This window comes from Tilletiopsis washingtonensis (genome assembly GCF_003144115.1).
Source record: "Tilletiopsis washingtonensis strain MCA 4186 unplaced genomic scaffold FA09scaffold_24, whole genome shotgun sequence".
Taxonomy (NCBI): domain Eukaryota; kingdom Fungi; phylum Basidiomycota; class Exobasidiomycetes; order Entylomatales; genus Tilletiopsis; species Tilletiopsis washingtonensis.
In genome coordinates this window covers 68589-84294 of record NW_020312021.1, presented here as the reverse complement: position 1 = coordinate 84294, position 15706 = coordinate 68589, and the positions used below count along the sequence as shown (strand labels likewise).

General features: G+C 67.4%; 6 protein-coding genes across 6 annotated transcripts in view; 2 read left to right on the top strand and 4 right to left on the bottom strand.

The window, feature by feature from the left end:
* Positions 1–1079, top strand: part of FA09DRAFT_332306 (hypothetical protein) — a 2549-nt gene extending 1470 nt beyond the window's left edge. Inside the window, exons 5-6 of the mRNA XM_025743403.1 lie at positions 55–388; positions 521–1079. Coding sequence (XP_025595405.1) covers positions 55–388; positions 521–891 — 705 coding nt within the window. The 3' untranslated portion in view covers positions 892–1079. The remainder of the gene's footprint in view (positions 1–54; positions 389–520) is intronic.
* Positions 1080–1344: 265 nt separating this feature from the next.
* Positions 1345–2343, bottom strand: FA09DRAFT_151072 (hypothetical protein). The gene has a single exon (XM_025739184.1). It carries the CDS (start codon positions 2185–2187, stop codon positions 1447–1449), a length of 741 nt encoding a protein of 246 aa, XP_025595404.1. The 5' UTR covers positions 2188–2343; the 3' UTR covers positions 1345–1446.
* A 560-nt stretch (positions 2344–2903) lies between these two features.
* Positions 2904–8204, top strand: FA09DRAFT_326712 (hypothetical protein; the record flags this gene model as incomplete). Its single annotated transcript, XM_025741223.1, has 12 exons — positions 2904–3830; positions 3925–4674; positions 4818–5016; positions 5075–5151; positions 5208–5468; positions 5529–5672; positions 5751–5882; positions 5945–6016; positions 6071–6169; positions 6223–7840; positions 7898–8013; positions 8088–8204. 12 exons carry the CDS (start codon positions 2904–2906, stop codon positions 8202–8204), a joined length of 4512 nt encoding a protein of 1503 aa, XP_025595403.1.
* Positions 8205–8613: 409 nt separating this feature from the next.
* FA09DRAFT_150831 (hypothetical protein) lies at positions 8614–10369 on the bottom strand. Its single transcript, XM_025739182.1, has 2 exons — positions 10201–10369; positions 8614–9754 (listed from the first exon to the last, which is right to left on the bottom strand). The coding sequence occupies exons 1-2, from the start codon at positions 10256–10258 to the stop codon at positions 8829–8831; spliced, it is 984 nt and encodes a 327-aa protein (XP_025595402.1). The 5' UTR covers positions 10259–10369; the 3' UTR covers positions 8614–8828.
* Positions 10135–11768, bottom strand: FA09DRAFT_150980 (hypothetical protein). Its single transcript, XM_025739183.1, has one exon. It carries the CDS (start codon positions 11535–11537, stop codon positions 10482–10484), a length of 1056 nt encoding a protein of 351 aa, XP_025595401.1. The 5' UTR covers positions 11538–11768; the 3' UTR covers positions 10135–10481.
* Positions 11769–11999: 231 nt separating this feature from the next.
* On the bottom strand, positions 12000–15610 carry FA09DRAFT_341336 (putative OPT1-high-affinity glutathione transporter; the record flags this gene model as incomplete). The annotated part of the gene is made up of 21 exons (XM_025744434.1): positions 12000–12072; positions 12155–12230; positions 12300–12346; positions 12405–12472; positions 12526–12561; positions 12627–12726; positions 12777–12794; positions 12849–12882; positions 12933–12958; positions 13013–13053; positions 13110–13302; positions 13354–13379; positions 13432–13468; positions 13521–14066; positions 14116–14137; positions 14191–14559; positions 14613–14667; positions 14718–14728; positions 14780–14844; positions 14899–15059; positions 15248–15610. The coding sequence occupies 21 exons, from the start codon at positions 15608–15610 to the stop codon at positions 12000–12002; spliced, it is 2367 nt and encodes a 788-aa protein (XP_025595400.1).
* Positions 15611–15706: the final 96 nt, after the last annotated feature.

The following is a 15706-nucleotide window of genomic DNA, read 5'->3' as shown; positions in this document are numbered from 1 at the left end:
CCCCCCCCGGCGCTGCCTCTTCATGCAACTGACGCCTTTTGCGTTGCGAAACAGCTGCCGAACGACGCCCTCTCTCTGCCCCAAGCCCCGCGCATTACCTCTGCCTGCATTCTTGGCGCCTCCTCCTCGTCCTCCTCCTCTTCACCGCCCACCTTCACGCTTGCCGCCGGCACGCGCGACGGCGTGCTGCGCCTCTACTCGACGGCGCACGCCGCCGGGCGCAGGGCGCGCCGCGAGACGCGCGTCGTGCCCGCCGGCGCCGGCGGCGTGCGCCTCGTCGTGGCGGGCGCGCCGAGCAGCGAGGGCCGGCAGGAGTGCTTCGTCGCCGACGGCAGTGGCAAGCTGTATGCGACGGATGAAGAGGGAGCAGTGACGTACTCCTACAAGGGTGAGTTACCTTTTTGCGCCCTCATTCTTCCCAAGCCTCGAGCCCCCCCCTCGCCACACGCACGCGTGACTTGAGATGCTTGCCCCCCGTCCCCCCATTCCTTTGCTGACGCCGCCGTATCTTGGCCGCCAGACATCACGGGCGCCGTAAATGTGGTGCTGCCTCTTTGTGCGCCCCTCTCCTCTTCGTCTGCGCTGCCCATCTCGGCGCCGCTGCTGCTCAGTGCGTCTCTCGACCGGCTGCTGCGCCTGCACTCGACGGCGCCCGGCGCCGCGCAGCGCGCCGGCGCGTCCAAGCAGCGCGGCACCACGCTGGCGAGCGTCTTTGCGGGCCAGACGGCGCTCGGCGCAGTGCTGTGGGATGGAGAGTGCCCGGTTGTCGATGTGGAGATGGAGGGAGAGGAAGAGGAGGTGTGGGAGGCTATGGACCGCGTGGGAGAGGAGGAGGAGGAGGAGAGTGAAGAGGAGGAGGAGGAGAGAAGCAAGAAGACGAAGAAGCACTAGCAGCACTTCACTACATCACAATCGAGCCCCGCCTACACACACACACACACCTACACACATATGCATCGTCACCGTCTCACCCCCTGTTCCATCAACACCACGCACTCGCTGTAATCGGCAAACCCATACGGATTCTTGCCACATGCCACAGGCTCGGCGTCTCTACACGATGTAACTCTTGTGCCCCCCCCCCCCCCCCCCGGCAAGCCGCTGCTGCAGGTGCGCGCCACATGCAGGCAGCAGCCCGGGTGCGGCAGATGTGACCGTGTTGGCAGAGAGGTCGCAGCGGGCCAGAGATGCAGCGGCTCAGATGCAAGCCCGCCGCGCCCAGTCTCTGCCGCCCCCCCCCCCCCGCTCGGGCTCCTCTCGGCTGCGGCATACGGCATACGGCGGGTGCGGCACGCCGCTGCTGCCCAGCGCCAGGGGGGGGGGGGGGAGACATGGAGTTCCATGCATGCGCGCAGAGACCCGTTGGGAGCGGCATGCGGAGCGTTGCGCGTAAGGCGCCGTAGCGCGCGTTAACGCCCCCCCCCCCCTGGATGCGTCTGGGATGCGTCAGCCCCGACGGGCGGCCGAGTGCCCCACACTCTCAGCCTGCAGACCTCTAATACCTCTTGAGTCGAGTGAGTTCTGACGCATGTCCAGCTGCTGAAGCGACGCAAGAAGAGAATCTAGACCTCTCACCTCCCGGGAAGCTGCGTGTCTGAACTGTGTATGTGCTTGGAGGCCACGCACGCGAGACGCGCCCGTGCCGAAGCGATCTTCGCGTCGCGACGGCGGGCCACACACGCGAGAGGGGCGCTCCCGCCTCCGCGGCTCGCGGCGCCAGCAGCTCTCTGTTTCTGCTCTCGCCGCCCACACTTTGTCACGCTTTTTGCACGCCCTGGTGGCCGAGAGAGGGCCGAGGTAGGGTATTCTCGAGAATCCGAGCCAGCTTGAGCGGTGCCGAACTTTACTCGTCACCGAGGCGACGTCGCGTTTGCGGCAACTCTTACCTGCCAGCCTGGCGCTGCTGCAAGCAAAGACCTCCTCGACGGGCAGAGGCAGCAGGCAGACGCGAGAGGCAGCCGCCAGCATGCTTGTTCTGCGCTCTGCGGCGTGACAGCAAGGGTCGTGCAGAAGCACAGGCGGCGGAGTTGAGAGCGCCTGCAGCCGGCGAAGGCGGGGCCAGCAGATGAAGCAGACACGCGGCGCGCGCGCCGTCAAGGAGAGGGGCGCAAGCGGCGGCGCCTCTCTCGGCGCGCTTGAAGCTAAAGGTTTGCGACTCGAGATGCAGTGCTCTCGGCTCGCAAGCATGCAGCAGACGCAGCAAGCGACAGGACGAGACGACAGTGACAGCTTCTCAGCCAGTCACGGACGAGTGCGTGAGCGAGAGGCCGTCTGCATGCTGCTGCTGCACTCGCCGCCGAAGGCGAGGCGCGGAAAAGCGACGGCGGCGACGGAGCGCGGCACTGGCAGCGCGCAGAACGCAGCGCTCACTGAAGGGCCTTTGAGCGAGGCCCACTAAGAGTGCATGCCGCGCTGCTGTGCCTGAGCGGCTCGGCGCACGAGCCGCACGCGGCCTGCCAGCAGGTGGCCGCGGGAGCTGCCGCGGCTGTGCTGCTGCGCCCGCCTCGCTCAGCAGGCGGTGCGCTGCACTCCGGCCGCAGCGGCGAGGAGACGAAAAGTGCGCTAGACGCAGGCTGCTCCTGCGCCTGCAGGGCTCCCTGCAGGCTGCCGCGCGCGCGGCCGCGGCGCTGTGCACGCGCGGCGCCGCGCCGCGCACCAGCCGAGGTGCCGCTCGACAGCGACGACGACAAGCAGCCGAGGCAGCGTCAGCCTGAACGTCGCAGCGTCCAGCCTCAGCGTCACTCTCCTCGCTCCTCTCTCGCACCGCGCTCGTCTCTCTCGCTCACACCCACACCGCACAAGGCTCCTCAACTTATCACGGCCGCGACTGCGACCTCCAGGCGAGCGCTGCCTGCTCCTCTCTCCGCGCGCTGCCACAGCCCCCCCGCTCTCTCTCGCGCGCCATGGCCGCAGCGGTGCTCGCGTCGAGCAGCCGGCCGCCGTACGGCACCAGCAATGGCGTCGCGGGCGGCAGCAGCAGCAGTGCAGGCGGCAGCGGCAGCAGCAGCAGCAGCAGCAGCAGCAGCAGCAGCAGGCCATTGCGGCAGCGCACCACGCCGCGGAGACCGCCGGCGCACGCCGCAGCAGCAGACGCGGCGCCGGCGCAGGCCGACTTCGTCGAGCATCTGCTGCGTCTCACTGCCGCGCTCGTCGAGGCACGGCCCGCAGAGGTGCCGCGCAAGAGCAACGGCATTGCAGAGGAGCTCGGCGCGCTCAGCATACGCCCCAGCGCCGCTGCTGCGGCGCTCGACGACGACACAGCAGGCGCAGCAGCTGCCGCAGAGCTCTTCCCGCTCGCCCTGCCGCTGCCGCGCTTTGCGGCTGCGACGGCAGACGACGAAGAGCGCACACATGCCGTCGAGGCACACCTCGCCACGCTTGTGGCACGGCTGTGGGCCGCCGAGGATGAGCTGGCGACGCGCGATGCTGCCGCCGCCGCCGCCGCTGCAACAGCTGCTTCGAGCTCGCACAGCAAACCGCGCGCCTCGTCCGACGTCGACTCGCCCTCCGAGAGTCCCGCCGGCGGCGCGCCTTACTCGCTGCCCAACTTTCCCTACCCGCTCTCTCACGCACATCCGCAGAGCAGCACGTATCCGCTCTCCTATCCCCTCGGCATGTCGCGGCATGGGCCCGTGCTGCTCACGCCCTCGCCCTCCAACGCCTCGGCCGCGCCGGCGCCGCGCGACGGCGAGAGTGCGGGCGAGGACGAGGCAAAGGGCGCACTGGGCGCGTTTGAGCGATACATCGACAACGACGAGAGCGGCCTGAGTGCCCAGGAGGAGCTGCGTCTCCTCAAGGCGCAGGTGCAGGACATTGCCAGGGTGTGCAAGGTGAGTCGCGGCGATGCGCGCCTTGGGTACCGAGGTCTCGGCGAGTGGGGCGTCTTGCGCGCAGATGACGGGGCTGCACCCTCGGCACGCCCAGCAGGCCGCTGGGCACCTCTGGCGTTGGCTGCGTTGCTACGGCACTGTCGGCATCGGCAGGCCGGGAAGCGTGCCAGGCCGGCGCGCTGTCATGCGCTCCTCTCGCTGCGACTGCGCGGCCGCCGCTGCCTGGCGCGCGCGCGCAAAAGCTTCCGACACGCCAGCATGCTCACCGTCTCCCTCTCCACAGGCCGTGGCGTTCGGCGACCTCTCGCAGCACATCACCGTGCCCGTGCAGGGCCATGTCATGGTGGAGCTCAAGGACATCATCAACCAGATGGTCGACCGTCTCTCGACGTTCGCGGCCGAAGTGACGCGCGTCTCGCTCGAGGTGGGCACGCAGGGCAAGCTGGGCGGCCAGGTCGAGGTGGAGGGCGTCGAGGGCCGATGGAAGGAACTCAAGGACGTCGTCAACCGACTCGCCGAGAATCTCACGACGCAAGTGCGAGGCGTCGCACACGTCACCAAGGTGAGCGCGCGCGCACGTCACGGGCGCGCGTACGGAGCGAAGATGGCTGATCTCTCCAGCGTGCAGGCTGTGGCGCGCGGCGATCTGAGCAAGCAGATCGAGGTGCCGGCCGACGGCGAGATTCTCGAGCTCAAAGTCACCATCAACGTCATGGTGGACCAGCTGCGGCACTTTGCCAACGAGGTCACGCGCGTCTCGCGCGAGGTCGGCAGCCGCGGCCAGCTGGGTGGACAGGCGCACGTGCCGGGAGTGCAGGGTGTCTGGAAGGAGCTGACGGTCAATGTGAGTGCGAGGCGAGCGTTGAGAGTGCACGCAGGGAGCAAGCAGGGAGAGGGCGCGCGCACAATTGGCGCGCAGCCGCGTTGACTTGGCTCCATGCGCGCTGCCCTCGCGGCGCTCCTGTGCTAACCTCTGCGCGTGCGCAGGTGAACCGCATGTGTTCGAACCTCACGGAGCAAGTGCGCTCCATCGGCGTCGTCACGACGGCCGTCGCCAAGGGAGACCTGACAAAGACGATCGACATCGACGCCGAGGGCGAGATGGCGCAGCTCAAGGACACGGTCAACTCGATGGTCGGGCAGCTGCGCGTCTTTGCGAGCGAAGTCGTGCGCATGTCGATGGAAGGTGCGTGTTGCGCGTCTGCGGCCCTCGCCAGCGCACAGCTGCTGATTCTCGCGCGCAGTGGGCACGTACGGCAAGCTCGGCGGGCAGGCGCACGTGCCAAACGTCGAGGGCACATGGAAGGACCTGACGGAGAACGTGCGTGCCGCCCTGCGTGCGCGCCGGCTGCTGCCCACTGACGCCTCCCCGCGCAGGTCAACAAGATGGCCGACAATTTGACGTCGCAGGTCCGCGAGATTGCGCGCGTGACCAAGTGCGTCGCCGAGGGCGTGCTCACCGAGTTCATCACCGTCGACGTCAAGGGCGAGATTCTCGATCTCAAGATGACGGTCAACAACATGGTGCGGCAGCTCAAGACGCTCTCCGACGAGATTATTCGCGTGTCGGTGGAGGTGGGCACCGAGGGCCGCCTTGGCGGCCAGGCCAACGTCGACGACGTCAAGGGCCAGTGGCAGGTGAGTCGTCGTGCCCGCGCGCATGGAGATGGCCTGGCTCACTTGCGCGCGTCCGCACAGGTCCTGACGGAGCGCGTCAACATGATGGCGAGCAACCTGACGACGCAGGTGCGCTCCATCGCCACGGTCACGACGGCAGTGGCGCGCGGCGACCTCAGCAAGACGATCAACGTCGAGGTCCGCGGCGAGTTCCTCGACCTCAAGGTGCGTGCCGCGAGAGGGCTTGGCGGCGGCGGCCGCTGGGTGCCACCTTCTGCGCATTGCTGACCTCTCGCTGCACAGCTCACGGTGAACAACATGGTCGAGTCGCTGCGCACCTTCTCGACCGAGGTCACGCGCGTCGCCAAGGAGGTCGGCACCGAGGGCAAGCTCGGCGGCCGTGCGACGGTGCTGGGCGTCGGCGGCACGTGGAAGGTGAGCTGCGTGCGGCGGCTGCGGCTTGGCGAGGCCACGCCTGACTGGAGCGCACCCTGCAGGACCTCACCGACTCGGTCAACACCATGGCAGCGAACCTGACGCTGCAGGTGCGGACCATTGCGCACGCCACGGTGAGTCGCCGCGCGTGGGAACTGCCTGCCGCGCCGCTGACTGTCTCTTGGCAGACTGCCGTGGCGCGCGGCGACCTGACGCAGAAGGTGACAATCTCCGTGTCGGGCGAGATCCTCGACCTCGTCAACACGATCAACAACATGATTGACCAGGTGCGTGCCGTCGCAAATACACGCCGCCGCGCCGCGCTCACCCCCCTTCGCAGCTGTCCTTCTTCGCGTCCGAGGTCACGCGCGTGGCGCGCGAGGTGGGCACCGAGGGCAAGCTCGGCGTGCAGGCGCAGAAGAAGGACATCAAGGGCAAGTGGGGCGAGATCACCGACAACGTCAACATCATGGCGAACAACCTGACGTCGCAGGTGCGCGCGTTTGCGCAGATCACCGCGGCGGCAACCGACGGCGACTTTACGCGCTTCGTCACCGTCGAGGCGTCGGGCGAGATGGACTCGCTCAAGACGAAGATCAACCAGATGGTGTACAGTCTGCGCGACTCGATCCAGAAGAACACGGCCGCACGCGAGGCGGCCGAGCTGGCGAACCGCAGCAAGAGCGAGTTCCTCGCCAACATGTCGCACGAGATCCGCACGCCGATGAACGGCATCATCGGCATGACGGCGCTGACGCTCGAGACGGAGCTGTCGCGCAGCCAGCGCGAGAATCTGGTGACGGTGTCGACGCTGGCCGGCAACCTGCTCGCCATCATCGACGACATTCTCGACATCAGCAAGATCGAGGCCGGCCGCATGAACGTCGAGGAGATTCCCTTTTCGCTGCGCGGCATCGTGTTCAGCGTGCTCAAGACGCTCTCGGTGCGCGCCACGCAGAAGAAGCTCAACCTCATGTACGAGGTGGCGCCCGACTGTCCCGACCCGCTCATCGGCGACGCGCTGCGCCTCAAGCAGATCATCACGAACCTCATTGGCAATGCCGTCAAGTTCACCGAGGCCGGCGGGCGCGTGGCGCTCAAGTGCACGCTCGCCAAGATGGTCTCGCCCAAGCAGGCGCTGCTCGAGTTCTGCGCCAGCGACTCGGGCATCGGCATCAAGCAGGACAAGCTCGACGTCATCTTCGACACGTTCTGCCAGGCCGACGGCTCGACGACGCGCAAGTACGGCGGCACGGGCCTCGGCCTGAGCATCTCGCGCCGCCTCGTCAACCTCATGGGCGGCGACCTCTGGGTGCGCAGCAACTACGGCCGCGGCAGCGACTTCTTCTTTACCATGCTCGTCGAGCTCGACACGGTCGATGCCGAGCACGTGCACGAAAAGATGCGCCCGTACGTCGGGCGCAACATCTTCTTCCTCGACACGCTGCACGACCAGTCGGGCGTGCAGCGCATGCTCGAGGAGCTCGGCCTCAAGGTGTTTGCGGCGCACAGCGTCGAGGAGGCGGCGCAGCGCAAGCGCGGCATGCCGCGCATCGACGCCATCATTGCCGACTCGCTCAGCGTCATCGAGGACCTGCGCACCGTCGAGCACCTGCGCTACATTCCCATCAATCTCGTCTCGCCCTCGACGCTCACCCTCAACCTCACCTACTGCCTCGACCACGGCATTTCGTCGTACACCAACACGCCCATCACGCTCGCCGACCTCTTCTTCACGCTGCTGCCGTCGCTCGAGAGCAGCGCCGCGGCGCCGAGCGAGGGCAACAACGAGGTCACGTACGACATCCTGCTCGCCGAGGACAACGTCGTCAACCAGAAGCTGGCGTGCAAGATCCTGCAGAACCAGGGCCACAAGGTGGATGTCGTCGACAACGGCCAGCTCGCCGTCATGGCCGTCAAGAAGCGCAGCTACGACGTGATCCTCATGGATGTCAGCAGTGCGTGCCGAATGCCTGCTTCTCCTGCCTGCGCGTCGCTGACCCATTCCCGTGCAGTGCCCGTCATGGGCGGCATCGAGGCGACGATTGCGATCCGCGAGTTTGAGGCGACGCTCGGCGAGGAGCGTGTGCCCATCGTGGCCCTCACGGCGCACGCGATGCTCGGCGACAAGGTGTGTGGCTGGCCTCGCTTGCGCCTCCGCTGTGCTGGGCCTCGCCCACTGACGCCCCCTCTCCCACGCCGCAGGAAAAGTGTCTGCAGGCAGGCATGAGCGCCTACGTCTCCAAGCCGATCCGGCGCGTTGAGCTCATCGCCACGCTGCACTCGCTGCTGTCCAAGAAGAAGGGCCTCGCTCGGCCATGAGAGCGGCCGCGGCGAGCTCCCGTCCGTGCCCTCTTGCGCGTCTCTGCATTCCGCTCCCAGCTCCTCGCTGCGCTTCAATCGCCTTCGCTCGCGTGTGTCCTCAACATCCTTGCATCCGCCGTGCTGCCACCCACCCACGCACCCCATCTGCCCCCCCCCCTCCCCTCTTCCCGCGCGCCATGCTCTCCATCTAACGTACGACGCCCGTCCCGATCTCGCACCACATGCTCTCTACACCATCCGGATCTCCCCCCTCTCCTCTGCCGTGCGGATCGCGCCGCGAGCGCCAGTCGCTTTTCCGCCGCTCCCGCCTCGCCTCGTCTCGTCTGTTCCCTCGCCGCGCTCAAATGTGCCTCCTCGGCCGCTGTACTACACTCTCGCTCTCTCTGTCTCGCTCCTCTTTCTTTCACGCTGCCCTTCTGCCTGCGCAAAGAGATCTCATCACCAGTCAGGACGCAGTGCAGGCTTGCGGCGTGATGGTGAATAGGTGTGGCAATGATACAGGTGGTCCGCAGAGACAGTCGCACAGAGTAGGTGGCAGCTCGCTTCTACAGCGGCGCGCAAGGGGTCGCGAGTAGGATGTCTCGGGTGTGGAACGATGAGAAGGAAGCAGTGGCAGAGACCTCACGCAGCGTGCGTGTAAGGCGGCGCCGCGCCGGCCGCATGCTGTTCGCGCATGCGCGCCTGCTGCACGTCGACGGGATCGAGATGGTCGTACGTCGGCGCTTCCGGCGCGGGTTGCGGCACGGGCGGCGCGAACGCCATGCCCCCCATGGGCCACGCGGCGCCCGCGCTGCTCTGCGACATGTGCGGCGCGTGCTGCGAGGGCAGGGAGAAGTGGCCCTCCTCACTGGGTCCGCCCATGGAGGGGCCCGTGGCGTTGGAGAGCGGGTAGCCGTCGGCCGAGAAGCCGCCATGCGACTCTTGCCGCGAGCGTGCGCCGTAGTAGCCAGCGGCCGTGGCGCCAGCGCCAGCGGCGCCGTACTCGCGCATCTCGCCATAGTGGCCCGACGAACTGGCACCGTAGGCTCCCGCCTCCGGGTCGTCGTCGAAGCCCGCGGGCAACGTGCCGCCCTGCGCGCCGCCGCCGCGAGCACTGGCGGCTGTGGTGGCGAGGCCGGGCGAGTTGGGGTCGAACGTCGGCCAGTCGCCGTCCTCTGACGCGCCGCGCGGTCGCCGGCCGAAGCAGAGGAACCAGGCGTGCCCGGTGCGCTCCTTGCGACGCTTGAGCAGGATGCCGAGCACGACGAGGGCCGTCAGCAGTGCCAGACCGCCGACGACGCCGCCGACGACGCCGCCAATCAGGCCGCTGTTGCTGCTGCTGCCCGATGAGGCGTTGGCCTGGTCCGACGACGGCAGCGTCGTCACTTCAACGACGACGGGCTGCGTCTGGGTCTGCGTCACAGTGAAGACGGAGCCGTCGGAGGTGAAGGTGTTGACCACCGTGGCGGCGCTCTGCGACGTAGAAGAGAAGGTCGTAGGCTCGGGCGCACGCGACGTCGTGCTGCGCGTCGAGGTGGGCGCGGCGGAGGAGCTCGAGGTGGATGCGGCTGTGGTCCGGGAAGCAAGGCGTTGCCGGGTCGACGAGGGAGCAGCGAATGGAGGGGAAGAGGATGCGGAAGAGGCGGAGGAAGAGGAGAGCGGGAGGAACGAGGACGAAGAGGAGAGGAGAGAGTCTGGATCAGCAAAGGTTCTTTAGCGTCGAGGCGGCGCATCTGGCACGCCGTGCTGCCCGAGGACGCGCGCGCGACACACAAGACTCACCGCTGGTGCTGCTGGCGGCAGACTGCATTGACGACGATGGCCGTGAGGAGGCGGAGGAGGAGGAGGAGGAGGAGGCGGGCGCCTGGAGTGTGAGCATGAGCGATTCCACGCGCCGTCTCTCGCTGCGCCGCGTGCTTGGCCCGGGCCGGCGCTGCCTCGCCGCCGCCGTCGCTGGCCACTCACGCGCGAGCTGGAGGCCGCTCTGCTGCTGCTACTAACCGCCGCGCTGGACGACGACGACGACGAGCTCGAGGCTGCGCCGCCGTTGCCATTGCCGTTGCCGTTGCCATTGCCGCCGAGGATGCCGTCGATGATGCTGCTGGCGCCGTCGACGATGGGGTCGAGCAGCCCGCCGGACGCGCCTTGGCGGCGACGCAGCTCGGCAAAGGACATGGTGCAAATAGAGAAGGAGTGTGGGGTTTGCTGCGATGAGGCAGAAAGGAGGTGAGCGTGTGGAGAAGAGGAGAGAGGCAGCGCGCGGTGGCTGCAGTGGGAGCAGAGCCTCGTGCCCGATCACGCCGCACGCTGCCACGCCCTCGCAGCGCAGCGCAGCGCAGCGCGCCTTTGTGTGTGCCGTGCGCGCTCCACTCTTACTCTCGCCTGCAGCGCGCACTCTCGGCAGCGCACCTGACTTCTCGAACGCCGGCCCGCGCCGCTCTCCCTCGGAGGGCAGCGTCGCGCCTTGCACCCTCGGGCTGCTTGCCCTCTCGCCTCGCTCCTCTCTCGCGGCACGCCGATCATTCGCCGCCACCGCGCCGCCTCGCTGCGCACACGCCGCACGCCGCATTCGCCCATCGCATGAGCTTGACAGGCGCACTCCGCCGCATGCCGTGCGTGCGCCGCTGCCTGCTGCTGCCGCCTCTGCGCGCCGATGCAGCAGCATGCGGCGCTGCAGCTGGCGGTGTCCCCTCCTTCCCCCGCACGCTCTCGCCTCGGCACAGCGCCGCGGCAGGCGCAGAGTGACGCAGCGCTGCAGTGCGCGCGTTCAGCCAGCAGCGCAGGCGGCACGGCCCTCTCCGGCGAGCGAGCAGAGAGGGCACCCCCATCTTCGCACCGAGCTCGGCACGCCGCCTGCATCCTCAAGATCGACGCTTGTGGCCACGGGCACGCGAGAGGGGGGCGCGCGCACTCCTCTCGTGCCCGCAGATGAAGTGCTGACGACACGCATGCACGCTCGGCCGCGGGCCACGCGAGACACCGCACCGCCGCCGTGCCTGCGGCCGCGCACAATGCTCCACCGCCAGCAGCACGCAGCAGAGGAGGCAGAGTGCTTTGAGCGGCCCGCGGCTGCCGCGCCGGCACCGGCACGCGGGCAGCGCTTTCTCTCTCGCGGCAAGCGAGGCCGGGCCCCTCGCCTCTTCGGCCTTGACGGCTCGGTGAGAGGTCGAGGGGGCCTCTTCGGCACGTGAGATGCTCAACGAGACGTAGCGAAGCGAGGCGATGAGCTCGGTCTTCCTCCTGCGAGCGAGAGAGAGAGAGACAGCAGAAGAGAGCCAGGACCTTTCTCGCTCCATCAGCGGGGATGAGCCGCGGGCGACGGCCGCCTCGTGTGAGCGAATCTCTCAGCATACGCCCGCGTGACAACACAGGCACCCCTAGCCAAGCGAGGGCATCTCGACACCCACGCCTTGCGCCTTCCGGGGCCCGAGGCTCCGAGGCTCGCTCGGCGAGCACGAGCCGCGGCAGCCCCAGCAAGACGAGGCTCCGAGCGTCGGGCCGAGGGCGCACCGCACCCGTGCCCGCGCCGCAACGGCCGTTTGTTTGTCCAGAAGACGCCGTGGCGCCAGCGCAACGGCCGAGGCCAGCCCACAGCTGCAGCCGTCTCTCTTGGCCCGCGCGCCCAGAGTTCTCAGGCTTCGGCGTTCTCGCCGCGCCATCGAGAGGCGCACCACGCCGCTGCCGGCTTGACGTCGCACACGACTGCTGCTGCCCAAGGGGCGCCGGCAATCTCGTCAGGCGGCCAGCATGGCTCGGCGTGCAGAGAGGGGCATGGCATTCTCTGCCCACCCTCGTGTGAGGCCTGTTCTCGTCTCAGGAGGCCCCGACGGCGGCCACGTGGGGCTCGGGCGTGCAGTGCTCGGCATCGAGCGCCGGGCGCAGGTACCTGGCGGCGGGAGTGGTCCGAGGTCAGCGCTGCGCCGGGAGCCTAGGTCCTTGTTGTTGCCGTGTGCCCACGAACGACGCACCAGTTGCCCAGCAGGCCCGGAAAGGCCTTGAGCAGCGTGATGCTCAGCATGAACACGACCAGCGCATTGACGGAGGCTTGGGAGAGGGTTGCGTCATGCGTCAGCCTCGAACAGTCGCTGCGTCGCCAGCCCACGAGAAACTCACAGCCCGCATCGAGCGCAGCGCTGAGCACATAGATGCGCTTGGCGAAGCTGCGTCGGGCCGTGTCAGCCATGCAGCTGCGGCGCCGCACATGAGAGCACGACTCACAACTTGGGGTGGTGCTTTCGCACCCACCACTGCGCCGTCATGGCCGCAATGCAGCCGCTCAAGATCACCTGTGCTTTGCGTCAGCGATGCGCCGTCCAAGGGTGGAGAGGGGCCGACTCACGTTCGTTGGCGTCTGGGGCGGTGATCCAGCCGCATGCTGCGAGAGGGTTGCATCCGGCGTCAGAAGTAGCGAGAGACGTCGCTGGTGCAAGCCCGACGCACGAGGATGACGGGAAAGTTGATGAGCCGCCAGTACGGGTGCCGCCAGCGCTTGTTGAGCAGCCAGGGAATCACCGGCCCGATGGCGCCGAGGAAGAAGCCCCTGTGCGCGTGTCAGCGCCGCTGCGGAGGGCAAGGATGGGGCAGCCGCACCAGTAGAGCTTCTTGTAGCTGGCGGTGGAGGGGTCAGCGGTGCAGACGTGTGCTGGCAAGGGCACTACTCACGCCCCGACGAAGAAGCGGGCTGGGCCGATGGCGCCTGCATGCTCAGTCAGCATAGCAAGTACGGCAGCTCGGCGTCGGGCTCACCCCAGATGATCGTCGCCGAGAAGAAGCTGTACGATGAAGGTCAGCCGCTCGCTCGCGAGTTTCTGCGCTGCTCCACTCACATGTGCACCTTTCGCCCGTCCCACTGTCCTGACGGGTCGATCTGCAGCGGGAGGGTCGTCAGGCAAGGTCAAGCGCTTGGCAGCCCGCCAGACGCACCTTCTCGCCGGTGAGGAACGCGCGGTAGCCGGCCTCAGGGTTGAGTACCAGCCGCAGGACCGCAAGATTCACGAATGCGCCGATGACGGTGCCGAGCATCTGTGCGAGAAACATGTGGCGCGGCGGAATCTTGAGGTAGTGTGCCAGCTTCAGATCGACGGTGAGGTCGAGCGCTTGGCCCATGGCCAGGTAGCTGCGGCGTGTGAGCGGAGCGGTGGCGTCGAGAGAGCAGAGAGCTGCTCACCCAAAGCACTTGAACGTCGCGTTGCCCTGCGCACGCAAGTCAGTAGAGCGCAACGCGGTAGCTGCCCTAGCTACGCACCACAGGCGAGCCAGGCGAGAGCAGGCCCCACACGAATCTGCAACAGGCTGCATCAGCAGCGTCAGAGCCAGCCTGGCCAGCACACGCACTCTGTGACGACATTGAGGCCGATGGTCGTGTCCGAGATGGCCTTGATGAGACCCACGGGCACCAGGAACACGATCGCGAGCAGCACAGCCAGCAGCAGTCCATACACGGGCAGCTGCAGCGGGCTGGTGGCCACCAGGATGATGGCGGAGCTCAGCGAGACGGCGAGGGTGCCGAGGTACCAGCTGCGCGGCACCGAGGGGTAGTGGCGCATCTGGCGCGCGTGGTAGTCCTCGCCGGGCCGCGCAAACATCGCACGCTTGATGTCGCCGCCGTACCACAGCAGCACGTGCGAGATCATCGACGTGAGCGTGGCAAACGAGATGCCGTAGGAGATGGCGAACCACGGCGTCGTGTACACGGGCGTCACCTTGGCCCACTTTGCGTTGTCAAGCGTGTTCTCCGGCGTCAGCACGCTCATGACGTCGAACTTTTCGTAGTTGACGTGGTCGTAGAGCGCCGCGTTGATCGGCGAGGCGAAGCGCTTGGCCTGCCAGAAGTTGCTGAAGTACAGGATGGGCATGACGAGGTACATGGCGCCCGCGAAGCTGTGCAGCGTGTCAGCCTCGCGCCTCGCCGCAGGAGCAGCAGACTCACCCGACGTAGTAGTTGATGGCCGCTGCAGGAGACGGTCAGCGACAGTGACTCGCACTGTGCTCTTCACACACTCACCCCACAGGGGCGTGTACAGCGGGCCCGACGTGCCGACGGCCGACCAGTCAAACGAAAAGTTGAGGACGCCAAAGCCACGGAAGCCCGAGCTGAGCACGGTGAACACCTTGTTCTCGTTGTTGAGCATGCAGAGCAGCGCCACGGAGCTCAGCGTCGGCGCCAGCAGGTTCGGCAGCGTCTGGTAGACGAGCACGGCAATGAAGGCAAACATGAAGAAGCGCAGGCGCGGGCGCGTGTCGGCGGACTGCGCGCCGTGCAGCGTGTGGAACATTGTCGTGACGACGAGCGTGCTGGGGAAGATCATCGCCACGGGCTTGACGAGCACCGAATGCAGCAGGCCCGCAAAGCCGAAGCCGAGCGTCTGTGTGGCTGCCGACGCTGTCAGAGTGGGGCTGAGCGCAACGCAGCGCCGAGATGCTCACAGAGCAGCAGCACCAGGCTGGCGAACACGCTCATCTGCTGGTTGAAGAAGAGGTCCTGCGGGCGGCGTCAGTGCGCGTCCGCGACAGGGCACAGACGCGCCTCACTTGTACGTTGACTGCGAGGGGATGTCAGCATCGAGGGCGGCTTGGAAGAAGCTGGCACGCACTGATGTCGGATGCATATGCCGAATGGGCACCCGAGCTCGAGATGACGGCAATTAAGACATGCTCTCTGCCCGCGCAATCAGCCATCGGCCCGGCAAGCGCAACGGCACACGCAGCTCACTTGATGTTGAAAGGGCCGGGATTGAGTGCGACGTCACCGAAGAGAGGAAAGCGGACCGTGCGCTTCGGGGTGACCTTGGCAAGCCAGCGTCCCAGCGGCAGGCTGATGAGGATGATAAAGTAGCTGGAGAACGAGGGCGAGTTGGAGCGGTAGAAGAAGAGCTGGCGGAGTGCCGAGCCGCCGTCAGCACCCCGAACGTAGGACTATCCGCTGCTCGCTACAGCAGCAAGCACAGGCAGGCCTGCGCACCTGCTTCTCGCCGCCCGCCCGGCCTGGTCATGCATCCTATGTGGCCCAGCCCACATGGCGCTCTCGCATGCTCGGGAGCTGCTCCTCTCGCCGCACTCACCTGGGTGACTGCTGCTCCCAAGCACGAGAACATCGAGCCGAGCACCACCGCTCGCAGCGTCAAAGCCGGCATGGTCACGTCGTCCGTCTCCGGCACCGCTCTGCGGATCAAGCTGGCCGGATCGTCGCCCGTCAGATCCTGCGGCTTTCTCTCCTCGTCGTGCAGCCGCGCCTCGGGCGCGCTGAGGAGTGCCTCCTCATCATCTGCATCGTCGTAGTCCTCCTCATCCTCCTCCTCGTTGACCTTGGCGCTGCGAAGTGCGTGCAGCTCCAGCGAGGGAGACTCTCGCCGCGACGTCGTGGGCGTCGAGTAGCGGTCTATGGACGTGTCGCGGCGCCGACGCGGCGAGTCGAGCCCGGACATGCGAGCGTCGGATGCGCTCGGAGCGCTGTCTCGGCCGCGGCGTACACGATTGGGGCGTGCGAGCGTGGGCGACGGCGGAGCCGGCGAGGGACTGCG